Below are 27,663 nucleotides of genomic sequence, written 5' to 3'. Positions count from 1 at the left end.
CATATATAATTTAAAACCCAAGTAATAATAATTATTCACTCTGCTCTGTACTCTACTGATGGATATTTAAGCTGTTCAACATTGCAAACATACATCTTTGGCATAGGTGTCCAATAATTCCTTTAAAAAAAGAAGATTTTATTTATTTATTTGATAGAGAGAGAGAGAGAGTGAGCAAACGAGCATAAGCATGTGGAGCTGCAGGCAGAGGGAGACAGAGAAGCAGGCTCCCCAATGAGCAGGGAGCCTGATGCGGGGTTCGATCCCAGCACCCTGGGATCACGACCTGAGCTGAAGGCAGACGCTTAGCTGCTTGAGCCACCCAGGCGGCCCGGTGTCCAGTAATTCTTTATGACAAATTCCTAAATATAGAATTTTGGGGTCCTGACACATTGTGCCAAAATCCCCTCCAGAAAAGCTTTACCATTTCAACTCCCACCAACTGTGTGTGAAGCTGCCCATCTCCTCACACCCTGGCGGGACCAGCACTGCCATCTCTGCACCCACGGGAGGTTAACTTTTCCTCTGGATTATCAAGTTCCTTTAGAGAACATAAAACTAATAGAGAACTATACCAAGGGCGCCTGGGTGGCTCAGTTAATAAGCCTCTGCCTTTGGCTCAGGGTCCTGGGATCGACCCTCATCAGGCTCCCTGCTCAGCGGGAAGCCTGCTTCTCCCTCTCCCACTCCCCCTGCTTGTGTTCCCTCTCTCGCTGTGTCTTTGTCAAATAAACAAACAAAATCTTAAAAAAAAAAAAAAAAAGAGAGAGAGAGAGAGAGAGAGAGAACTATACCAAAGAAAAACTGGTCACTCATAATCCCACTACTCAAAGATAATCAAATGTGGAAATACTTTTCTTTTAAAAAATACTCCTATATTCTGTGCAATCTGACTATACAATTTAATATTCTGCTTTTTTTCTCTCAAAAAGCATATCATCTCAACAAAATGCCAGAGAACCTAACCAGGAACATACAGAAAGGATTATACACCATAACTAAGTGGATTTACAACCAGGAATGCAAAGTTGGTGTACTATCTGAAAAATCAATGTAGTACTGCCATATTACACAAATAAAGGGACCATAAGACACATGATCATCTCAAGTGACAGCGGAGAAAAAAAAGCATTTGACAAAATCCAGCACCTCTTCATGATAAAAACACTCAACAAACCGGGAATAGAGGGCAATTCCTTCAACCTGATAAAGGGCATCCATGAAAAATCCACAGCTAACATTGTACTTAATGGTGAAAGACTGAAAGCTTTCTTCCTAAGATCAGGAATAAGACAAGGATGTCTGCTCTCACCACTTCTATGTGACATTGTACTAGGGGTTCCAGCCAAAGCAATCAAGGAAAAATAAACAAGACTGCCAGACTGGAAAGAAAGAAAATACATATTCACAGATAACATGATGTAGCATATAGAAAATACTAAGGAATCCAAAGAAAAATTATTCTAACTATTAAATTTATTCAGCAAGGCTGCGAGAGAAAAGATTAATATACAAAATTAAATTGTATTTCTATACATTAGAAATTGTATTAAATCATATTTCTATACATTAGAAGTGAACATTCAGAAAATGAAATTAACACCTCCATTTACAATACCACCCAAAAGAATAAAATATTTAGGAATAATTTAACAATAGTTACGTAAAACTAAAATCCTGTAGACGACAAAACATTGTTGAAAAAAACAAAAGATATAAATAAATGGAAAGATATCCCATGTTCATGGATAACACTGTTAAGGTAGCAATACTCCCCAAATTTAATCTATTTGGCACAATCTAAACCAAAATTGTTGGGGCCTTATTTGTAGAAATGCAAATTTCTACACCCTAAAAATTCATTTTGGAATGCAAGACACCCAGACTAGTCAAAAGAGTCTTGAGAAAGAACAAAGCTGAAGAACTCACATGTCCCAATTTTACAACTTATTACTACTACTGCTGCTACTACTACAAATCAACAGCAATCAAGACACTGTGGTACTTTTTATTTTTTTAAAGATTTAATTATTTATTTATTTGAAAGAAAGAGTGAGAGAGATCACAAGCAGGCAGAGAGGCAGGCAGAGAGAGAGGAGGAAGCAGGCTCCTTGCCAAGCAGAGAGCCTGATGTGGGACTCGATCCCAGGACCCCGAGATCATGACCTGAGCCGAAGGCAGAGGCCTAACCCGCTCAGCCACCCAGGCGCCCAACACTGTGGTACTTTTATCTGTATGGAAAGACATACATATCAGTGAAATAGAAATTTGAGAATCCAGAACAAGAATTACATATATGGCCAACTGATTTTTTTTTTTTTTTAAGATTTTATTCATTTATTTGACAGATAGAGATCACAAGCAGGCAGAGAGGCAGGCAGAGAGAGGAGGGGGGAGAAGGCTCCCCGCCAAGCAGAGAGCCCAATACGGGGCTCGATCCCAGGACCCTGGGATCATGGCCCAAGCCGAAGAAAGAGGCTTTAACTCACTGAGCCACCCAGGCATCCCTGGTCAACTGATTTTTGACAAGGGTGAAAAGACCATGAAGAAAGTCTTTAACAAACAGTACTGGATAATTGGGTCTCCATATGCAAAAGAATTAAGCTGAACCCCAACCTCACATCATGCACAAAAGCTGACTCAAAAATGACTTATGGTGGGGCGCCTGGGTGGCTCAGTGGGTTAAAGCCTCTGCCTTTGGCTTAGGTCATCCCGGGGTCCTGGGATCAAGCCCTGCATCGGGCTCTCTGCACAGCGGGGAGCCTGCTTCCTCCTCTCTCTCTCTCTCTCTGCCTGCCTCTCTGCCTACTTGCAATCTCTGTGTGTCGAATAAATAAATAAAATCTTTAAAAAAATTTTTTAAAGGGCGCCTGGGTGGCTCAGTGGTTTAAGCCGCTGCCTTCAGCTCAGGTCATGATCTCAGGGTCCTGGGATCGAGTCCCACATCGGGCTCTCTGCTCAGTGGAGAGCCTGCTTCCCTTCCTCTCTCTCTGCCTGCCTTTCTTGTGATTTCTCTCTGTCAAATAAATAAATAAAATCTTAAAATAAAAAAAAAAGAAAAAAAATTTTTTTTAAAGAAATGACTTATGGGACCTAAATGTAATAGCTAAAACTACAAATTAAGCAATAAGTCTTCATGGCCTTGGATTAGGCAATGGTTTCCTAAACATTATATTAGGAAAAGCACATGTGAAAAAACAAAACAAAATGCAACAACTCCAGATACACTATAGTTCATAAAAATTAAAAACCTGCACTTCGAAGGATACTTTCCACATCAAAGAGAATGAAAACACAAGTCATGGAATAGGAGAAAAATTTTGCAAATCATCTATCGGATGAACGACTTGTATTCAGACCCTACAGAGAACTCTTTTTTTTTTTTTTTGAAGATTATTTATTTGAGAAAGACATAGAGCAAGAGTGACAGCAAGCATGAGCAGGAAGGAGGAGCAGAGGGAGAAGCAGACTCCCTGCTCAGCAGGGAGCCCAATGGGGGGCTTATCCCAGGACCCTGCAATCATGACTCAAGCCAAAGGCAGATGCCTAACTAACTGAGCCACCCAGGCGCTCCTCTACAGAGAAGTCTTATGATTAACAATAAAAAGATAAATTAAAAATGGACAAATGATCTAAAGAGACATTTTGCTGAAGAACATATATAAACAGCCAGTAAGCACATGAAGAGAGGCTCTACACATTATTAGTTATTAAAAGAATGCAAATCAGGGGCGGCTGGGTGGCTGGCTACTGAGCCACTGAGTGGGTTAAAGCCTCTGCCTTTGGCTCACGTCCTGATCCCAGGGTCCTGGGATCAAGTCCCACATCGGGCTCTCTGCTCAGCGGGGAGCCTGCTTCCTCTTCTCTCTCTGCCTGCCTCTCTGCCTACTTGTGATCTCTGTCAAATAAATAAATAAAATCTTAAAAAAAAAAAAAAGAATGCAAATCAAAACAACAGTGAAATACAATTTATTACTCACTAAGGTTAAATTAACAGACAATAACGCTTGCTGGTAAGGATGTGGAGAAACTGGAAGCCACACAAAGTGCTGGTGGACTGGTAAAGTGGAAGACAGTCTGCCAGTTTCTCAAAACATTAAACATAGAATTACCATATGAATCATCAATTCCACTCTTAGTTCTACACACCCAAGAGAAATAAAATCTTATGCTCACACAAAAACAAGTGAATGTTTATAGTGGCTTTAGTCTCTAATTGCCCCAAACTGGGAACAACCCAAATGCCCTTCATCTGGTGAACACACTGGTATATCCATATAGTGGACGACTGCTCAGCAGTAAGAAGAAATAAGCGATCCATTCATACAACATGGATGAACTTCAAGTGAATTAAGCTAAGTGAAAGAAGCCAGACTCAAAAGCTTACACATGATGAATCACTGCATTTTATGTTACACTATTGGATAAGGGAGAACTACAGGGATAGAGAACAACAGATCAGCTGCCTTGTCATCAACAGTACTACAAGGGAATTTTTTTTTTTTTAAGATTTTTATGTATTTGACAGAGAGAGACACAGAGAGAGGGAACACAAGCAGAGGAGTGGGAGAGGGAGAAGCAGGCTCCCTCCTGAGCAGAGAGCCCAATGTGGGGCTCAATCCCAGGACCCTGGGATCATGACCTGAGCTGAAGGCAGGGGCTTTAATCCACTGAGCCACCCAGGCGCCCCACTACAAGGGAATTTTTAGGGTAAGGAAACTTTTCTTTCTTTTTTTTTTTAAGAGAGGGAGAGGGAGAGAGAGAACGAGAAACTTAAGCAGGCTTGACGCCCAGCATGGAGCCTGAGGCACTTGATCTCACAACCCTGAGATCATGCCACAGACTGAAATCGAGAGTCAGATACTTAACTGACTGAGCCACCCAGGCACCCCAAGAATGAGTATCTATCTATCTATAGCTTCCTTTTTTTTTTTCCCCCAAAGTGATCTCTACACCCAAAGTGGGGCTTGAACTTACAACCCTGAGGTCAAGAACTGTGTGCTCTACTGATGGAGCCAGCCAGGTACTCTGAATTCACAGAACTCTTAAAAAAGATTTTATTTATTTATTTGAGAGAGAGGGAGAGTGAGCAAGAGGGAGGAGAGAGCACACGAGCAGGGGAACAGGGAGAGGGAGAAGCACTTCCTTGCTGAGCAGGGAGCCTGATGCAGGGCTCCATCCCAGGACCCCGGGATCATGACCTGAGCCGAAGGCAAACGCCTAACAGATGAACCACCCAGGAGCCCCTGAATTCATGGAACTTTAAAAACAAAAACAACCGACAACTATATGGTCAACTAATCTTTGACAAAGCAGGAAAGGATATCAAATGGAGAAAAGACAGTCTCTTAAGCAAATGGTGTTGGGAAAACCAGACAGCAGCAGGCAGAAGAATGAAACTGGACCACTTTCTTTCTTTTAAAGATTTTATTTATTTGAGAGACATCCTGAGACAGAGTGAACACAAGCAAGGGTGGGAAGAGCAGAGGAAGAGGGAGAAGCAGACCAGGGAGCCTGATGCGAGGCTGGATCCCAGGACTCCAGGATTATGACCTGAGCCGAAAGCAGACACTTAATGGGCTGAGCCACCCAGACGCCCCTGGACCACTTTCTAACACCAAATATATTAATACACCAAAATAAGTTCAAAATGGACGAAGGACCATCAAAACCCTAGAGGAGAACATAGGCATAAACCTCTCCGACCTCAGCCACGGCAAAACTTGGGACTCCATCGAGATGAAAAGTTTCTGCGCAGTGAAGGGAACAATAAAACTAAAAGGCAACCTAGGGAATGGGAGGAGGGATTTGCAAATGTCACATATGATAAAGGGTTAGTATCCAAAATCTATAAAGAACGTAACCACACTCAACACCCAAAAAAACAAAGAATCCACTTAAGAAATGGGCAGAAGACATGAATAGACCCTTTTCCAAAGACATTCAGATGGCTACTGGACACATGAAAAGATGCTCCACATCACTCATCAGTAGGGAAATACAAATCAAAACCACGATGAGATACCACCTCACAACTATCAGAACGGCTAAAATTAACAACACAAGCAACAACAGGTGTTGGTGAGGATGTGAATAAAGGGGAACCCTCTTGCCCTGTTGGTGGGAATGCAAACTGGTGCAGCCACTCTGGAGAAGAGTTTAGAGGTTCCTCAAAACATTGAAAATAGAAATGACCTATGATCTAGCAACTGCACTACTAGGTATTTCCCCAAAGGACACAAGAATACAGATTCGAAGGGGGACATGCACCCTGATGCTTACAGCATTATCGACAATGGCAAACTATGGAGAGAGCCCAAGTGTCCATCAACTGATGATGGGTAAAGAGAATGTGGTGTGTGTACAAACACACACACACGGAGAAAGAGGGGGGCGGAATATTATTTGGCCATCAAAAAGAACGCATTCTTCCATATGCAATGACGTGGACGGAGCTAGAATGTATTCTGCTAAGTGAAATAAGTCAGTCGGAGAAAGACAAATACCATATGATCTCATTTATATGTGGAATTTAAGAAAACAGATGAACATATGGGAAGGGGGAAAAGAAAAAAAACAGAGAAGGAAACAAGCCATAAGTGACTTTTATTTTTGTTTTTTTTTACAGAGTTTTTATTTACTCACTTGAGAGAGAGAGAGAGACCAAGAGAGCACAAGCAAGGCGAGAGGGAGAAGCAGACCACCCCCCCGGACCCTGCCGCCGCTGAGCTGGGAGCCTGACGTGGGGCTCAATCTGGGATCGTGACCTGAGCTGTGGCAGAAGCCCAACATCTGAGCTACCCAGGCACCCCACCGTAAGTGACTCTTAATGATAAAGAACAAACGGAGGGAGCCGCGTGGGGCATGAGCTAGGTGGGTGACAGGTATTAAAGAGGGCAGCTGGAATGAGCACTGCATGTTGTATGTCAGTGACGTATCACTTAATTCTACTCCAGAAACTAACATTGCACTGTATGTTAACTAGGAAAATTTACATTAATAAAATTTTTTTTTTAAATTCGTAAAAATTCAACAAAAGAAATAACCCAATTGAAAAACAATAACCCTGGGACATCTGGGTGGGTCGGTTGGTTAACTATTTGCCTTTGGTTCAGGTCATGATCCCAGGGTCTGGGGATTGAGTCCCACATCAGGCTCTCTGCTCCACAGGGAGTCTGCTTTTCCTTCTGCCTCTCCACTCTACTCATTCTCTTAATAATTTTTTTTTTAAGATTTTATATATTTATTTAACAGAGATCTCAAGTAGATGGAGAGTCAGGCAGAGAGAGAGAGAGGAGGAAGCAGGCTCCCAGCTGAGCAGAGAGCCCGATGCGGGACTTGATCTCAGGACCCTGGGACAATGACCTCAGCTGAAGGCAGAGGCTTTAACCCACTAAGCTACCTAGGTGTCCCAAATAAAATCTTTAAAAGCAAAACAAAACAAAACAACCCTCTCCCCCCACTCATACAACTCATAGAACATTTATTTGAGAGAGAGGGAGAGAGAGAAGCAGGCTCCTCACTGAACAGGAAGCCCGGTGCAAGACTTGAATCCAGGATCTTGGGATCATTACCTGAGCCAAAGGCAGACACTTAACCGACTACGCCACTCAGGCGCCCCTGTATATAAGTTTTTTAAAGATTTTTTATTTATTTATTTGACAGAGAGAGAGATCACAAGTAGGCAGAGAGGCAGGCAGAGAGAGAGGAGGAAGCAGGCTCCCCGCGGAGCAGAGAGCCCAATGCGGGGCTCGATCCCAGGACCCTGAGATCATGACCTGAGCCGAAGGCAGCGGCTTAATCCACTGAGCCACCCAGGCGCCCCATATAAGTTTTTTTTTAAGAAAGATTTCATGTCATCTCTTGTGTATGGATGGATGGATGTCCCCTCTACACGGAAGATGTCTACCTCCAATGTGGCTCAAATTCACAAGATGAAAAGTCGCAGACTCTTCCAACTGAGCCAGTCAGGTACACTGCTATGTATGATTAAACAAACAAACAAACAAACAAAACCACCAAAAATACAAACAAATAAACAAAAATACCCTATTGACAAAAAATAAATTAAAATACCACTAAGGAAACAATTCTAAATAATAAAAATTAAACAAGACAAAACAAGCACCAACTGAAGAAACAATCATATGAATCCAGAATACAGGACATTCTACAATTTAACTGGCCCAGACTTAAAAAAAAAAAGTGGTAAATTGTTCTAGATTGGGAGTTGGAAAATGTTCTCTGTAAAGTAATTGACAGTAAATTTTTTTGGCTTTATGCGTCATATGGTCCCTGTTTAAACTCTTTAAGTCTGCTGTTAGAGTTGTAAAAACTCTACAAAAGCTGTCACAGATAATACATAAATGAGTAGGTGTGGAATAAAACTTTATTTACAAAACCAGGTGGCAAGCTGTAGTGTGCCAGCTCCTAGACGAAAAGAGTCAGAACCAAATGCAACTGATGAACTTGGATGCTTCCTTAAGCATCACGTCATCAGTATGGCCCTTCCCCTAGAAGAAAAAGCAAAATATTAACAACTGAAGCTAGCTGAGTGTATTCACTACTGTCTAATTCGTTTTATTTTTCTGTATGCCTGGCGCTTTTCATAATAAACATTTATCTGGTGCATTGTTCTGTGTCATTAACTCTTTAATGCCTTTCCAATTTCGCTTTTAAATATGATAATAAATATTATTTATTTAGTACACACCAGCATGGAGCCCCACGCAGGACTCAAACTCACGACCCTGAGATCAAGCCCTGAGCTAAGATCAAGAGTCGAACGCTTAACCGCTGAGTCACCCCACGCGGCCCATGAATATCCTCTGTACCAGAAATACTTAGTTTACATTATTTCTTCAGGGTATATAGTCTCATTATCAAGGAGAATGACTGGGCCCAAGAGAGGACACTGTAATGATTCCTGATACATATTTCCAAACTGCTTCCTAAAAAGACTGCACCTTTTCCCAACACCCTTGTGAACAACTATATGGGTCTTTTAAAAAAAATCTGCAAAGGATTTTGTTGACTTTATATATGCTAAGAAAATGTGTAAGAAGATATAATAACAAAGGGTCAGTGGTTTTCCCTGGGTAATAGAATTATGAGGGATTTTCATCTCTGAATTTATTTGGTACTATATCAGATTTTCTATAACATGCATACTATTTCTGTAATTTAAAAAACCAGTAACTTCACAAAAGGATAAATATGGTAGGATTCTGCTTACATGAAATACCTAGACTAATTAAATTCATGGAGACAGAAAGCAGAACAGAGGTAATTACCAGAGGCTGGGGAAGGCAGAATGGGAAGTTACTGTTTAATAGGCAAAGATTTTCAGTTTAGGATGATGAAAAAGTTCTGGAAATGGATAGTAGCAATGTCTGTACAACAATGTGAATGAACTTAATGCTGATGAATTGAACCATTTTTTAAAAAGATTTTACTTCCTTATTTGACAGGCAGAGATCACAAGTAGGCAGAGAGGCAGGCATATGGGGGAGGGGGCAGGCGAGAATTCTACCACTGAACCACCAATGCTCATATGGGGGAGGGGGAAGCAAGCTCCCTGCTGAGCAAAGAGCCCCATACAGGGCTCCATCCCAGGACCCTGGGATCACGACCTGAGCCAAAGGCAGAGGCTTTAACCCACTGAGCCACCCAGGCGCCCCGAAGGCAAAGGTTTTAATTCAATGAGCCACCAGGCGCCCCTTTAAGATTTTATTTGTAAGTAATCTCTGTACTCAATGTGGGGCTCAAAGTCACAACCCCGAGATCACTCCACCAACTGGAGTTGCACACTCTACCAACTAAACCAGCCAGGTACCCTCGAATGTATGTTTAAGAATGGTTTGGGGTGCCTGGGCGGCTCGGTCAGTTAAGCAGCCAACTGTTGGTTTCAGCTTGGGTCACAGTCTCCAGGTGGTGAGACTGAGCCCTGCTCTGGGCTCTGTGCTCAGTGGAGAGTAGGCTTCAGGACTCTCTCTCGCCCTTTGCCCCCCACCCCCCTAAAATAAATAAACCTTAAAAAAAAATGTTTAAATGGGGGTACCTGGTTGGCTCAGGGGGCAGGGCATGAGACTCTTAACCTTGTGGTTGTAAATTTGAACCCCACACTGGGTATGGAGATTACTTAAAAATTAAAAAAGAAAAAAAAAAAGGTTAAAATGCTACATTTTATATTGTGTTTATTTCGCCAAATTAAAAAAAATTAAACAGTAAAAGTTATATTACATATACAAATTATGAATGTTTATATTTTATTTTATTTTTTATTTATTTGACAGAGAGAAATCACAACTAGGCAGAGAGGCAGGCAGAGAGAGAGAGGGAAGCAGGCTCCCTGCTGAGCAGAGAGCCCCATGTGGGGCTCGATCCCAGGACCCTGGGATCATGACCTGAGCCGAAGGCAGAGGCTTTAACCCACTGAGCCACCCAGGCGCCCCATGAATGTTTATAATAGTGACAAAGTATCTACAACTTAAACACCCACCAATATAATGGTTAAGTAAATTACCAGCTATCACACAATGAGACATGAAGCACCAGTGAGGCTATCGATCTGTGTGTTTGCTGCAAAGAGGCCCATGATATGCCAAAAAAAATAAGGCTATCATATATTAAGTATGATCTCATTTTGATATTTGAAAAGAGAAAAAAAATATGTATAAACAGTAAATAGAGGGGTGCCTGTGTGGCTCAGTGGGTTAAGACTCTGCCTTCGGCTTGGGTCATCATCTCAGGGTCCTGGGATGGAGCCCCCCATCAGGCTCTCTGCTCGGCGGGGAGCCTATTTTCCCCTCTCTCTCTGCCTGCCTCTTTGCCTACTTGTGATCTCTTTTTCTGTCAAATAAGTAGATTAAATTAAATAAAAAAAAATCTTAAAAAAAAAAAAAAGTAAATAGAGACGCCTCTGAGATAAAACCCTGAAACATTACCAGTGGCCACTTCTCAACAGTGGGACTATGAATGATCCTGTTCTTTTAACACTTTCTGGAAATGGGCAACTGTTACTTTCTTTTTTCTTTTTCTTCTTTTTAAGGTTTTATTTATTTGACAGAGAGACAGTGAGAGAAGGAACACAAGCAGGGGAAGTAGGAGAGGGAGAAGCAGACTCCCACTGAGCAGGAAGACTGATGTGGGGCTCGATCCCAGGACCCTGGCATTATGACCTGAGCTGAAGGCACTCAACTGAGGCACCCAGGTGCTCCCAAACTGTTACTTTCATAATCAGAAAAGCAATAAAACTTTCTGAAAGAGAAAAAATGACCTGACAGAAAGGACAGTGTCTGAGAGCACAGACAGATGAGAGGAAAGAAGGCTTGTGCACAGCTTTCCAGACTCAAGTGGGCACACCCTGTTCAGAGCTGGCCGCCGGCAATTTGTGAGGGAAGCTCAGCTGCCAGACGGCGGCTCATTTCCTTGCCAGCATCCCCGGCCCATCTCAGGCCTCATCTCCACCTATCTATCCACAGACACTCGAGGCTACCAAACACCTCTTACTTACAGGGCAATAGAGCAGAAGCGCCTAAGCACACGAGGACCTGGACAATGGAAAGTGGTTTCTGCTAAGAGGCGGCAGAGAGAACACTCTGGAGAGAAAACCAGCCAGCAGCTAGTTAGGCTCCGGCTTTTTCCTTCTGGGGAGGGGAGGCCTGCAGTGCACAGACAAGCCGTTCTACACTCAAGGTGCCCTAATTAGTTCACGAAGCTGCATACTCACAGCCGGGCACCCAGCACTGGGCAAGCCTGGTGGCCCAGCCCCGCCTCCTGCCGTGAAGCACAGAACGGACACCACTTGCTTCTCACACACATTCTTCCTCCTCCAACAGACGCATGTCTGGCTTTTAGCAGGAGACAGGGACCCCACTGCAGCCTGCAGCGTCTCAGCCCCTGACCACACAGTGCCAACTTAAAAAGTATCCTGTGAACGGCTGCCTCTTTTTGGCTGACGGCTTGGCAGGTGGTTCAAGGCCCACTGCTGGGCCTATACTGGTTGGGCTTTGGTAGGGTCTAAATGAGATTCCCCTGGGGTGCCTGGGTGGCTCAGTCATTGAGCATCTGCCTTCTGCTCAGGTCATGATCTCAGGGTCCTGGGATCGAGCACCGCATCAGGCTCCCTGCGCCTGCTTCTCCCTCTCCCACTCTCCCTGCTTGTGTTCCCTCTCTCACTGTGTCTCTCTCTGTCAAATAAATAAATAAGGTTCCCAGACACAAGTAAAGTTAAGTAGAGACTAGGAACAGAAGGGACCCTGATTTACTTTATTGTTGAAAAGAAACCAAGGCAGCAGTGTGCTAAGACCTGGGTGTGACCTCTATAACTATATACTATATATGTGTATGCGTATATACATAGTGGACTATATAATAAATCCTTGGGTGAGTGATAATATCTTTCTGAGCATCAGTGTCTTCATTTAACTAATGGGAAAACAGTAACAATTAAAATAATAATAATAATGCGTACTTAAAGGGATTAATTTGACAGTTAAGTGTGGTGGTGGTACAGGGGATGCCTGCCTGGCTCAGTCAGTTAAGCATCTGCCTTAGCCTCAGGTCATGATCTTGGCGTCCTGGGATCAAGACCCACGTCGGCTGCCTGCTCAGTGGGGACAGTAGGGAGTCTGCTTGTCCTCTGCCTCTGCCCCTTCCCTCCTCATGCTCTCAAATAATAAAGAAAATCCTTTTTTTTTTTTTTAAATTTTACCCATTTATTTGACAGAGAGATAGCCAAAGAGAAATACAAGCAGAGGTGTGGGAGAGGGAGAGGGAGAAGCAGGCTCTCACCAAGCAGGGAGCTCAATGCGGGGCTCGATCCCAGGACCTGAGCTGAAGGCAGACACTTAACTGCCTGAGCCCCCCAGGTGCCCCCTTCTCCAAGCTCTGACTTAACTTTTCCTCACCTGTAAAATGGGTTGTTGTGAAGGAGACCACGTCCAGAAGAGACCACCACAATGCCCGGGACATAACTGTTGCTCAATAAACTCAGTCCAGCTGCCATCACTAGCGCCTCCAGCTGGAGGCCTTCCAGACCCTCCTTCCAAAGACACTGAAAGAATGAGAGTGACAGGATTCCAGAACTGCCTGGAAATGGGTTCCTGACACAGTCACCATCTGGACCTCTCCTATTAAATCCTAAACCCGCCGAGTAGGAGAGCAAAAGACTGGTCGCCTAGGGCGAAGGCATCCCAGGATCCAAGGGTGTGGATGCCGGGAGCATGGATGCTCTTGCTGCTGACGGCAGAAACTGGTAAGTGATCATGGAGGGCAATGGGGTCATATCTACCAAATGATAAAACCACAATCTTCTGACCCAGCCACTCCCTTTCCAGAGATGGATCCTGCAACTGTACCTGCAAACCTACAAAATGATACGCACAAGGCCCCGCACTACGTGGTAACAGAAGCCTGGCCACCACCAGAGTCAGTACGGGAAAGGTTCAATAAACCGTGGCGCTCCCATGGTGAAACACCACAGAGCAGCAGGATCAGAGGAGGAATCTAGGTACCGATCTGGAAACAGTCCTAAAATATAATGCAAAGTGAAAAGAGAAAGGTAGAGAGGAGTGTATATGGATTTCACATCATCTTGAACTTTTAGCCACGTGAATATAAATGATCTATGACAAAAGATAACCTCTCTTCTGGTTTCACATATGGTGCTATACCAGAGATCAACGGGGGTAGGCAGAATGCGGCGAAGGAGGCTCTCCTCGGGACTTTCGTTCTTAATAAGGGATCTGCGCAAATTAAGGCAAATGCTGAAAGCAGACATTTATCAATCCAGGCTAACCTGTGATAAACATGAGACTAACCTGACGAAGTCTTCGGGAAGCAGGTCAGAACTAACACCCAGGGAGTCAAGCACGTCGTTTCGAATCTGGAGCAGCAACTCCGAATCTTCCCCAAAGGTATCAGAACTAGGATCTCTTCCTTTATCTGTGCGGAACTTCAGGAGCACTAAGAAAGGCAAAGAAGGCAGGTTAAAAACCAAGTCTTTTTTTTTCTTTTTAAAAGATTCTGTTTATTTGAGAGAGAGGAAGAGAACAAGAGCAAGCAGGGGGAAGAGCGGAGGGAGAGAGAGAAGCAGGCTCCGTGCTGAGTGTAGAGCCCAACGTGGGGCCCGATCCCCTGACCCTGAAATCATGACCCAAGCTAAAATCAAAGCATCTGACACTCAGTCAACTGAGCCACCCACATGATGAATGAAATGATGATAACGAAAAGACCCCAAAACCAAGTCTTTTCATTAACAAATGCTTATGGATATTGAGAACATAAATACAGAAAGTGGTACATTAATTAAAATGAGGGCCAAGTGAAAGATAATCTACTTTCATTTATTCACAAACACAGAAGAGCAATCGAAAATTCCAGAACTAACCAGAATTACTGCGACGAGTACCACAATAGTGTAACAAGAGGATCTGAGGTCCTTGGTGGGGTGGTGTCCGGTAAGGACTCCCAAAGGAAGTAGTAACTGGGTCCAGTGTGTGAATATGGGGGCAGGGAAGTAGGGGAGAAGCCTCAAGCAGAGGGAAAAAGACCCAATTATGACCCACAAGACAGGTCAGGATGGGGAGGCATCATTCCAGGCATCAGTTCAAAGGGCTGCTTCAGCCAGAAGGTCAGCCAAAAGCTCAGACTCATCAGACAGGCAGGTCATTATAAACAAAACCTCCCTCGGTACAATAATTATGTCAACCTCTAGAAACGAATGTTTAATTTTGCTTGTGAACCAGAGGAAAGGTTCAGATGATGGCAGCAAATCAGAGCTACTGTGTAATGAGAGCCTAATAGGGTTTGAATTTTTAACCCCAATAAAAAGACACAGGCAGGAGCCTAAGACTGATCAAAATACCAGCACCTTCTACTGCCACCACACCTTGTCCAAGATGTTCACTGCATGCTGGGTGCATAGTGTCCTTATTCCCTGCAAGCTCCCCAAGGTGGGCATACAGCCAGCCTGGAGCCCCATCTCTAGGACAATGCCCGCCCCCCCGCCATGACACTGCTGCTTCGAGTGCGGGTGGACAGAGATGGAGCCTAGTGTTCTGGGATAGCAACTCAGGCCCCGATGGGGCTTCCCAGTTTAAAAAGTGCTTCCTTTCAAGTCTCATCGAGAACTGCTGACTGGAAAAGTGAACTTGTTCAACAAATTATACTCTCTATCAGTACAAGGGGCTCTTCCCTAAAAATTAAGGTGGACTGGAAAATGATCTAACTGTTATGAGGCTCTTTAAAAATCCAAGGATTTGGAAGCCACCCTGGACTAAGGAATCCATCCTTCTCCTTGATTTCTTTTTTTTTTTTTTTTAAGATTTCATTTATTTATTTGACAGAGATACAGTGAGAGAGGGAACACAGGCAGAGGGAGTGGGAGAGGGAGAAGCAGGCTTCCTGCTGAGCAGGGAGCCCGATGCAAGGCTCGATCCCAGGACTCTGACAGCATGACCTGAGCCAAAGGCAGATGCTTAATGACTGAGTCCCCCAGATGCCCCAATTTTCCTCTTTTTCAGAACATAGCTCCAAGGCATGCGGGTGGCTCAGTTAGTTGAGTGTCCAACTCTTGATTTCAATTGGGTCATGATCTCGAGGTCATGGAATCGAGACCATGTGGGGCTCTGCACTCAGTGTGGAGGCTGTTTGTCCCTCTCCCTCTGTTCCTCCCCATTCCCCGCACTCTCTCAAATAGCCACAATCTTTAAAAAAAGAAAGGAAAAAAAAAAAAAAAAGACACAGCTCCTAGAATCTTCAAAGCTACTGGACCACTTGGCAGCCAACTCAGAGCTGATGACCATTTGGATGCTGGCTAAGACCAAACCGCTGTCACCTAAGCCTCACTTCTAACTCAGCAGACATGTTGCTGGGATTCCAATCTGGAGGAAATAAATGCAATTAAGTAATAAGCATCTGGGGCAGGGCAGAGAAAAGACGTTAAACCAAGACTCTTTTTCAACAATGTCCTGTGAAGACAAAGGAATATGGAAATCTGCTGCTCAGGCCCAAAAGAGAAGATACTCCAGGCAGACTGTATCGAATGTCTTTGCTATTCCTGTCAATCACTCCTGAGAGTACACAAGGACAGACCCAGAATGAGTATCAGTGTCTCCCGAGCAATGACGGAGGCAATGCCAAGGGCAAGCTACTCGCACTGCACACCCCAAGGCCCGGTGTGCACTGAGCAAGGCCGCATCCGATGTGATCCTCTCCTTTCTGTGTCACTGCAACAGAAGCACCAACTGTCACGAGGCATAGAGGGGAGGGGATCATTTTTTCAGCTCCACCACAAAGCTTTTCATCTTTTGGTTAAAAAATACAGCTCTTGGAACAAAGCTGAAACCATTATAATAATCGGAAAACAAACAGTGCCTACAATGTGCCAGGCACTATTCTAAACATTTCATGGGCATTAACACTCGTCCTCAACGACCCGGTGAGGTAGGTATTATGCTCCCCACTGCATTGATGATGAAACTGAGGTTCAAAGAGATGCAGTGGCTTGTTCAATGTGACTGTCAATAATTTGCAGTGGGGCAGAAATGCCAACTCAGATCTGGCTTCAGAATCCGTGTTTCTTAACCTTAATCGAATCCAGGAGAAATGGTAAGACAATCAGGAACGCAGCCCCAAGGATTCTAAGTGGTCTGGCTCCCTGCCCCTAACCTCAGGAGGACTCCTATTCAACCACATTTTTGTGAGCTGCATTTTCCAGATGGGTCCTGCCCTCTCCCAACTGGTCCATTAATTTTAAGTTGCTAGTTCAGTGGGGTGAGAAGTGGAGGCACAGGCCATACAAAACCTTGCCCATCAATCTTCAGAGTGGAAGAGCAGCTCTACCCCAGAAAGAAAGAAGATGGCATGAAGAGGAGGAGAGCAAAGGCAGCCAGCAGCTGGCCCCGCTGTTGCTCTGGGCCCCTTGCCTGGTCCTGGTGCAGGCCGCCTGGCTGAGGGCCGGCAGGCTGGCACCGTCCAGATACCTCGCTGACCACATCTGAAGTCCTCTCAGGGCCTCCGGGAAAGGGGCCAGTCAGTCCGGCCACTTACTTGCAGCAAAGCAAACAGAAGCTGTATTTTTCACTCTTTTTCAAATGTCAGCACTCCAGTCAGCAGGGGTGGGGAGGACAGAGAGAAGCCCATGTCCTGGACAGGCAGCAGCCCCAGAACTGACCCTATCCCCTAACAAGCTCTTGCTTATTAAATTCTCCTCTTTGTTCTGCTTTTCACCCCTCCCAAACAGCCAGCCAGCCACACACACACACACACACACCACTGTTGACTCTGCACTTCTCAAGCGCACCTCCTCACCAGTTTCCAGATTATAAAACTGTTCTATTAAGATCAAATATTGTCAGGGATGGAGAGCTGCTCTGCCAAAAGATGACTCATTGCATCATATCAAAACACTGCACAAAATTAGAGTTCCAAACTTGATTAACTTCATCTGAACCTTTTAATTAACTCAGGTTGTTAAAGTCTGAGGGAATGACATTCATCGCTACAGATGATAGGCTAGTGTCTCTGCCCAAGTTCAGGACTTGCCCGTGTAATGGAAAAAGGCAAACTTCAAAAAGGAGAAACCAAGCACCTTTTCATTTGTTAGAAGAAAAAACTATGTACATGTGAATATACTACCATTTTGATAAAAAGAAATTAACATTCAAATTCAAATTTAAACTGAATCAGAGTATCAGATTTGTGTTGTAACAGAAATCTGGAAAGCAGTACTATTAATCACTATTTCTTTCTACAAATTTCTATTACATTTAAACAGAATTATATTTAGCAAAATCAATAAGTCCCCCCCCAAATAGCACATTTATAGGGGAGGAAATGAAGTTAATGTTCCAAATTAGCCCTAAAGCAATTGCTGTCCCCCAAAATAGCTCAAGTGAGGGGGAAAAAACCAAATCTATACCAAAACCTCCTATGCCTGACACCTAAAAGCTTCTCTGTACCTGACACCCTTGCTCCAATCTCTCTGGTGCTCTCCAGCCTCCCATAGACCCGTTCTCCCCAAGCTGGCTCACTCAGTGGAGACTCATTATCTCTGAGAATGGCTTGAAAATCGGCTGGACTCCTGGCTCACATATAAAAAAGAAAGGAAAGGAAGAGAAAAAGGAAGAAAGGAAGGGAAAGGTAAGGAGAAAGAAGAGAGAAAGGGAGAAATGGAGAAAGAAAGGAAGGAAAGGGAGAGAGAGAGAAAAAAAAAGTTATCCTCCTACCCTACAGCCCCCTCCCTTTTTTTTTTAAAGACAGAGCACGAGTGCTCGAGCAGATGGAGGGACAGAGGGAGAATCCGCACTGAGCAGGGCTCGATCTCACAACCCTGAGATCATGACCTGAGCCAAAGTTAAGTCAGATCCTAAACATAACCAAGCCACCCAGGCACCCCCACTCCCCACGGCCTATCTTTTAAGCCAAAACATGAGGTCTCATGTTTGATCAACTGCTCTTCCCAATAAATACATACCAAGGATGGTAATAACTACAATTATTGTGATGATTTCACAGTGCATACAAATATCAAATCATCATGTTATAACCTGAAATATAATGTTATAGATCAAGTACATCTCGATAAAAACAAACACATAAATAAATAATGAGCATCGATTGTGCCAGGCCCTGAGCTGCACAGGGGAAAGCAAAACGCATACTCTGCTCTCTCAGAGCATTCAGGGAAGGTGACAAAACCACATACAGAGTAACGAAAGCTGGGAAGCAGCAAAGGCACTCTGAGAGCATCCCTGGATGGAACGGGGTGGTCTTACCGGGTGGAACCAGCTCGTCCCCACCGGCCACCAGGCCTGAACACTGACCCTGGGCACACTCTCACCCCCGGCACATCCACATTCTGCTCCTCAGAGCCAAGGGGTTTGGAAATTGGCAGGCGGCAGCAGTAGGGACCACAGCGCTGGAGCCAGACTGCTTGGGCTGGATCCCAATTTTTCCACTTACTGTGACTTTGGGCACGTGACAACATCCTTGAGCCTCCTCTGTAAAATGGGAATCATAAGAGCACTTCCCTGACAGGTTTTAAGGACTCAGTGAAGTAGTCCCCGTAAAGCGGCAGGGACAGTGCCGGGCGCAGCGTGAGCACGGCGTAAAGGACAGCGCTCCAGGACCCCCGCTCTTCCGCAATCGCTGTAAGCCCAGCTTGCACGCCCTCAGAGAAATGGGACAGACTTCGTGCCGAAATTCCCCACTTGACTCCGCTACCCTCACTAACTCAGCTGTGCGCTCTGAGGCCTACAGGAACTCAGCTCTGAGCAATCCTGGTCCGCTGCACATCCCCTGCCTGCTTTCCTCCAATGCCTAGATCTCAGGTTGTGATTTTAGTCATTTGTGTAAATTCACTTGTACAAGGACCGAATTGGTCTCCTCAGCTGGATTTTTGTGCTCGTGGGACACAAACCGTATCCTCTTTGTTCATTATTCTCTACTTAATGCCCAGCACAGGGTATGCCTTATAGTGGGCACTGAGAAAATCTCCACTCCGCTGGGGAGCTTCAATGTTTGGCAAAGGATGGGAAGCAGTCACACAAGAGTGGGGAGAAGGGCTCCCAACAACTACACAGGGCCCTCACCCATCCTAAACAGGCCTGCTCTTCTATTAAGAGAGTCGAATCGAGTTTTCAACATACCCAAGATGGATCTGTTCCTTACAAACGGGGCAGATCTGAAAGTCCAGCAAGAAACAAAAAACGATATACAATGCACCACGTGTCCTCACGAGGGGAAGGAGATGAAATCTGGCTTTCAAGGCCTATCTGAGGGCTAAAGGTGCAGAAAAGCCAGCCCGCAGGCATGAAGCTCAAAAGAGGGACAGAGTTGGACTGGGGAACCAGTGATGTTTCAGGGAAGTAACTGTGAGTTAGACTCTCACAGCCTCCTGCCTTTTGAGGTGCCTGGTCATCTGCTCAGCTCAGTTCCACATTACCTGCCCCTTCTTTTACCTCACTCTTTAACCACAGACACTTACAAGTAGGTGTGTGCACGTATTCATTCATTCATTCATTTTTCCATCCACAAACACTTCCTGAGCACCCGTACTCCACCCACACCCCGTGCTGAGTTGTGCTGGGGACCCAGAAGTGACCCAGACAGTCCCAGGTCTGGGGATCCGCAGAGGGCACACTCGTAAGTCTTGTCACCATGGCCACACATTACTTGACCTCACTCTCCAGAGAGCCTCACCACTGCAGTGGCCTCCCCAAGGACTCGCTCTGAAATGCCCCTTCTGAGCTCCAAGCCCTGGCCACCCTTTCACCTCTCTGGTGAAACCTGGTGTGGGACCTCATCACGAAACAGCTCAAAACAGAAAAAGAAAGCTGTCTCACGTTATTTACATCTCACTCTCTTCTGAAAAGAATTTGAAGCAGCCGCATGGAAGTTACGGACGGGGCGGGGGAAGGGAGTGCTATTTCTCAGAAATGACCTGAAAACAAGATGCCGGTTTTTGCCTACCAAATTAAAGGCCAAGATTACTCACCTAAGCAAGAAGGCAGAGGGAACTGCTCTGTCACAGAGTTCTGGTGGGGGGTAAATGCTCAGTAAACCATAAGGAAATGTGGTACAGAGGATCTTGACAAAGGGTCATGCCCCTTGGCCAGTGATTGAATTAAATATAAATGGTCCCTGCCGTGTTATTTATACCACAGAAAATCTGGGAATAATCTCACTTCAGATAGTAGGATGGTTACATAAAACATACTGACAGGTTGGAATACTATTCGTCTATTAAAATTAGATTTAAGCAGGTTTTAGTCAGGGGCACCTGGGTGGCTCAGCTGGTTAGGCGTCTGACTCTTGGTTTCGACTCAGGCCACCATCTCCTGATTTGTGGGATCAAGCCTCGTGTCAGCCTCTTCACTTGGCAGGGAGTCTGCTTGAAAGATTCTTTCTCTCTGCCCCTCCCTTCCACCCCCTCTCTCTAAAGATAAAGAAATCTTAAAAAAAAATTTTTAGGGGCGCATGGGTGGCTCAGTGGGTTAAAGCCTCTGCCTTCGGCTCAGGTCATGATCTCAGGGTCCTGGGATCAAGCCCCAAATCAGGCTCTCTGCTCCGCGGGGAGCCTACTTCCCTTCCTCTCTCTGCCTGCCTCTCTGCCTGCTTGTGATCTCTGTCAAATAAATTAAAAAAAAATCCTTAAAAAAAATTTTTTTTTTAAAAAGCATGTTCTGGTACTGTTTTTGGCAACATTTATGTTTAAAAAAAAAAAAAAAATCCTACAAGAACACCTGGCTGGCTCAGTCAGTAAAGTGTGTGACTCTTGATCTCGGGGTTGTGAGTTCAAGCCCCACATTGGGTGTGGAGCTTACTTAAATAAAACCTTAAAAAAGGAAGTCCCATAATATCCTATATTTGGAATGCACTCCACTATGTAAAAATAAAGCAGAATGATGTAATACAGTACAACTGTTCCCACCCCATTCTAGAGGTGGGAAACTGAGGCTGAGGACAGAGAGGTTCAGGGTCACAAAGGACACTCAAAGGTTACCACACTCATAACCTCAATGCTATACCGCCTCCCTAGCAGTAGAGACAAGATAGGAGACACCCTAGTTCACAAAATAAAAATCACTTCAAATGGATTTGGCTTCCCACCCCAGAGCGCATCAGTTTAGAATAACGCCCACTATTCGGTCAGACTCTTGTCTGGCCAAATACCGATACTCCTCTAGAAAATGTGAAGTGATCCCTGAGCTTGACTCTCACCTTTGAAGTAGAACATTTTGACTAGTATGCAAAGACTGTAACTTGCAAAAAGAAAAGGACAAAGCAATTGTGAAACGCAGAGACAATCACGCAGAGGGCAAGAGATCCGCAGCCCCCCGCCACCGGGCCCCTTCTCTACCAGCTCGGCCTACCGCGCCCTCAACTCACAGAGCCGTTCTGACAGAGCCCTCTGCATTCACACTCACCCTGCCTGGTCACAAGCAGCAGGGAGACAGGGGCTTTTCTCTAGCCCAGCACTTGAGTGCCACATGACCTTGACTCTGGGCATCTGCTGCTCTCTGCCAACCGCTCTCACCGAGTGAAGATGGCACAGGACATTCCCGTGACTGTTGTCTGACAGTCAGAGAAAAGATGGGAGGCGTTGAACAAGGACTGCAGCTGGGCTGGGGGCCTGAGAGCAGCTCCAACACAGGCTAATGCCGGGGGTGGGGGAGACAGAGGGCTGCAAAGCAAACAAGCAGGCAGGTCTCGCTGACAATGCAGCCCATTATTACAATCTGCTCTCGGGGGCGTCAGGTTCCCATCTGCCAGACTGGAATAAGGAAATGTCCCAGGGCTCTTGTGAAGTTCAGAATTGTTAAAATGGACATAATGCCGTTACTGGTAATGCTAATATAGCTGACCCTTGAACGACACAGGAGTTTAGGGGCACTGACCCCCCACCCCAACTGTGAATTCGAAAATCCATATATAATTTTGGTTCTCCAAAAACGTCACTACTAAGAGCCTACTGCTGATCGGAAGCCTTAGTAGTAAGAGAAACAGCTGATTAACAAATATTCATGTTATATCTGTTACATACTGTATTCCTACAATAAACTAGAGAAAAGGAAATATTATTAAGAAAATCACAGGGAAGAGAAAATACACTTTACAGTACTGTACTGTATTTATAAAAATAAAAAATTCATGTGCATGGACCTGCACATTTCCTATCTGTGTTGTTCAAGGCTCAGCTGTCATTAAAACCTGACTGCGTTGGGCAACATTTAGACACTTACTAGGTTTGGTGACCCTGGGCAAATGACTTGGCCTGCCCAACAGTCAGTATCCTCCCAGGACAACGGGCAATCATAGTAAGATCTGCTCTCCGAGGGAGTTATGAAGATAAATGGGATTGTGACACATGTAAAGCCCTTAATCGACAATTATGAACATACAACATGGGCTGGGCCTTCGTTTGATCGCGGTGGCCCATGAGGCGGACTCAGGGTTAGGCCCACTTGCCACACTCAAGAGCGGAGCAGGTGCCTCACCAGGACGGGTTTTCTCACCAGGCTATGCTCTGACAGCCGTGAAGCACTAGACCGCACTTACAGGTCACCTCTGCCCTTCCCCTCACCTCTCTTCTCTCACATGGCACTGTCTTCCTTTCTGAATGACTGCGGTCTGTGTTCTCTACCACTGATAAGGCAGTGGCACCAAAAAACCCAAACAGAACAACAACCACCCAAAAAACCACTGCTTTTTTTTTCTTTCGCCTTTCCTACAAATTATTTTTAAACATCTGTGGTCATGACAGCAGCGAATCAACAAGTACTCGACTGCCACCCCCTTATCAGAACCCACTTCCCTGTGGCCGTCTCCTCCCCAGTGGTCCTTGTCACTGCTGGACACCAAAACACCCGGTGGGGAATGCCAGACCCCAACGGGAACGGCTGCCCTTGACCTGGTGTGCAAAGGTCTCAAGTTCTAAAATAAGAAGTTCCTTCTGAACAGAACTGATCACCAAATCAAGCTGAGGCCTGGAGACAAAGACAATTACAAATCATCACAGCAGGGACGTAAGTAAGGAGTGTGGTGAGGGCAGGGAGAACTGAAGTGGGAGGCATGAAGTAAGTTTTCTAGTCTACAACAGGAACAAAATTATTACAAAGCATCCACCAAGACACCTTGCAAAAGATTCCACACAGAAAGGAGGAAAAATGGGGTATAAAATACCAGAAAGTTCTAAGGGCACCTGGCTGGCTCATTTAAGAGCATACGACTCTTTCAACCTCAGGATTGCAGACTTGAGCCCTAGGCTGAGTGTAGAGGTTACTAAAAAAATTGAATCTTTAAAAGAGAAAGTTCTGGAAGAATACACAAGTAATGTCAGTTTCCTCTGAAGTTACCTGTATATTTTACTAATCTGTCTCACTTTTATAATTTAAAAAAGGAGAAACAGAACTACTTAAGGCTCTTGTATATATGATCATCGCAAGAACAAAGTTCTCAAAATCTTCTCCATCTCTACAGAGGACATGAAGTAAAGGGATTTGCTTACGGTCAAGAAATACATAGCAAAGCTGGGACCTAAACTTCTTTCCAGATCCAACTCTAGAGACTTCAAGGCATAGGTTGACTGAAAAGATTCTACTGACAGGAGAAAGAGGACGTGAACCCCAAACTTGTCTGGCCAGATTTACAAACCAAGAACAATTAATCACCTTAGAAAAGAGCCTAGAGGCGCCTGGGTGGCTCAGTGGGTTAGGCCTCTGCCTTCCGCTCAGGTCGTGATCTCAGGGTTCTGGGATCGAGCCCCATTTTGGGCTCTCTGCTTGGTGGGGAGCCTGCTTCCCCCCTTTCTCTGCCTGCCTCTCTGCCTGCTTGTGATCTCTGTCAAATAAATAAATAAAATCTTAAAAGAAAAAAAAAAGATTTTATTTATTTGACAGAGAGAGACACAGCAAGAGAGGGAACAGAAGTAGGGGGAGTGAGAGACAGAGAAGCAGGCTTCCCACTGAACAGGGAGCTCACCCGATCCCAGGACGGAGATCATGACCTGAGCTGAAAGCAGACACTTAACGGCTGAGCCACTAAATAAATAACATTTTTTTAAAGATGTTATTTCTTTGACAGAGATCACAAGTAGGAAGAGAGGCAGGCAATGACAAAGGAAGGGAAGTAGAGAGCAGAGAGCCCAAAATGGGGCTCAATCCCAGGACCCTAAGATCATGACCCGAGCCGAAGGCAGAGGCCCAACCCACTGAGCCACCCAAGCGCCCCACAAAATCTTTTTAAAAAAAATTTATTAGAGAGAGAGCATGAGTTGGGGGGCAAGCAGAGGGAGAAGCAGACTCCCCACTGAGCAGAGCTCAGTGTGGATGTGGGGCTCCATCCCAGGATGCTGGGATTGTGACCTGAGCCGAGGTCAGATGCTTAACCAACTGAGCCACCCACTCACCCCAGAATTTTGCTAATTCTTAACCTGTGGCTTCATTAGTTTATTTTAGGCTCCTGTAAATGGTGCTAGATGGTGCTAATTTGCCTGATTTCTTTTCCCCACTGTGCCATAAGACTGGCAGTACCTGTAAGTCCTAGACTTGGCTGCAGGACTGTGCTGTAAACGTGTAGAGGATGGAGAAGTAGTTCCACTCCTTTAAGCCCTCTGGGTCCAGGGAGCAAGGGCTTGTTAACAACCAGCAGCTCCTGTCTCTCCTAGGACCTGGTGAGGCCAGGGCCCTTCACTGGGGAATGAGGCTCTTTTCTTTTCTTCTTCTTCTTTTTTTTTTTTTTTAAGATTTTATTTATTTGACAGAGAGAGAGAGAGATCACAAGTAGGCAGAGCAGCAGGCAGAGATAGAGGGGGAAGCAGGCTCCCCGCTAAGCAGAGAGCCCGATGCGAGGCTTGATCCCAGGACCCTGGGATCATGACCTGAGCCAAAGGCAGAGGCTTTAACCCACTGAGCCACCCAGGCACCCCTAAATAAATAAAATCTTTTAAAAAATTTTAAAAGGGACGCCTGGGTGGCTCAGTCGTTAAGTGTCTGCCTTCAACTCAGGTCGTGATCCCAGGGGTCTGGGATCAAGTCCTGCATAAGCCTCTCTGCTCGGCAGGGAGCCTGCTTCTCCTTCTCCCTCTACCTGCCACTGACCCTGCTTATGCGTTCTCACTCTCTCTCTGACAAATTAAATAAATAAAATCCTAAGAAAGAGAAAGAAGGAAAGAAAGAAAGAAAGAAAGAATTAGCAAAACTCCTCAAATGTGGCACAGGTGGCCTCAGCAATCAATCGACCCACACTGACCAAGCCCCTGTTCTGCATCAGGCCACTGTTGGACAGTCAAGAGACGAGGGGGCCCAGAAGACAGTCCTCAAGTCAGCTCTTGTTGTCTGGGCGGTGGCATGGGGATTACAAAGGAAGGAAACCCAACTCAGATAAGGGGCTTAGGTTCCTGGACATAGCACTGGAGCTGAGCAGGGAAGGGCTGAAGTAGGATATTCCAGGTAGAAGAAATGGAAATGTGTATAGAAATGGGGAGGGTTAAGGTTAAGGCACCTGGGTGGTTCAGTCATTGGGTGACCCCTTCCGCTTCGGGTCGTGATGCCAGGGTCCCGGGATCGAGCCCTGCATCAGGCTCCCTGCTCGGCGAGAGGCCTGCTTCTCCCTCTCCTACTACCCCTGCTTGTGTTCCTTTTCTCACTATGTCTCTCTCTGTCAAATAAAAAAAATCTTTAAAAAAAAAAAGAAAGAAAGAAATAAGAAGGATGACACTATGGGGTGACGGCAAGTAGTTCAGTAGAAGTGTAGGGTTCAAGGACAGCAGAAGGAATGGAAAGGAGAAAAGAGGTCAGCAGGTCGCAGGTCTAGAATGCCAAGCCACAAAGTTTAAATTGTATCTTGATGGCAAAAAAGATTCACAGAAGGGTTTCAGTTTTTAGACAGATTAGTCTGGTCACTGAAAACGAATTAGAAGAAGGAGCTCTGAAGGCAGAGGCTGGTAAAGGGGCCACGGCACTGATGAAGGCTGCCAGAGAGGCAGTCCTATGGGAGAACTCGCGATCATCTGAAGGGGAGGGAGGGAGATCAGGGGGGCTCCAGCTGAACTCGGGTCCCAGAGAGCACCACGCAGAGGGCTAGGCTGGGACTCTAGGTGAAAGGAGCTGCCAATCAACCATGTGAACTTCAGGAATGCTCCGCAGAAGAGAAAATGGCAAATAGGCTGGGACAAAGCTAACAGCTTAATTTGGAGCACTGGCTTCGAACAGATTCATTCTGGCTCTGGGAATACACAGACAGCGCATTAGAGCACCTCATCTTTAATCCACCCTACAATAAAATAAGGCTCAGCAGGGGGAAGTGACTTACAAGAGGCCACCACTACATCTATGCCCTATGCCCCCCGCCCCAGTATCTGCCTCCAAGCCACCACTTGTATTTTTACTAAGTTCCTGCCCAGCTCCAGACAGAAGGTGAGTGGAACTTGTTTACATGCAAACACACCCCCTACAGTCTGCCTCCCACTACTGCTCAACAGAGGAAATTCTTTTTTGCAGAGCAAAGCCCCATAGTGGAGGCCAGGGAGACTGGTTCATCATCTCCTACCCGATTCATCAAGGCTTTGCTGTTCTGGTGATGTGCGGTGTATCTCCCACAGCAAGGGTACCCAGGCAACCTTGAAAATCTAGAGAACCTCTATGGCTCTTTTGCAGAGGAACTGTACCTACCCCCCCACCATCTGAAGAGATGATAAGGATGTGATGTAAAATACGCCCTTCTATGGACCTGCAGAGGTCATCAGTAAGCCCTTTGCAAGTATTACTTACCAGCTACCAAATCAGCATTTTTCTGATTTGAGGAAAAAAAAAAAAAGTTGGAAAAAGTTGAGAAACGGTGTGTTTGGAGATTGTTTTTGCTCGTTTTTAACTTTTTTTTTAAATTTTATTCATTTATTTGACAGAGATCACAAGTAGGCAGAGAGGCAGGCAGAGAGAGAGAGAGAGAGAGAGAGAGAGAGAGAGAGAGAAGCAGGTTCCCTGCTGAGCAGAAAGCCCGATGCGGGGCTTGATCCCAGGACCCTGGGACCATGACCTGAGCTGAAGGCAGAGGCTTTAACCCACTGAGCCACCCAGGCCCCTCTTTTTTTTTTTTTAATATTTTATTTATTTATTTGACACAGAGAGAGAGATCACAAGTAGTCAGAGAGGCAGG

At 45.3% G+C, this 27,663-nt stretch overlaps 1 protein-coding gene across 2 annotated transcripts in view; it reads right to left on the bottom strand.

Moving 5' to 3' along the window:
• Window positions 1-27,663, bottom strand: part of SAE1 (SUMO1 activating enzyme subunit 1) — an 81,710-nt gene that overhangs the window by 5,383 nt on the left and 48,664 nt on the right. For both annotated transcript variants that reach the window (XM_045989232.1, XM_045989233.1), the window contains one exon: window positions 13,824-13,968. In XM_045989232.1, the coding sequence (XP_045845188.1) occupies window positions 13,824-13,968 (145 nt within the window). The remainder of the gene's footprint in view (window positions 1-13,823; window positions 13,969-27,663) is intronic.

Source organism: Meles meles, chromosome 19, assembly GCF_922984935.1.
Source record: "Meles meles chromosome 19, mMelMel3.1 paternal haplotype, whole genome shotgun sequence".
NCBI lineage: Eukaryota > Metazoa > Chordata > Mammalia > Carnivora > Mustelidae > Meles > Meles meles.
This window is presented reverse-complemented; position numbering and strand designations above follow the sequence as displayed.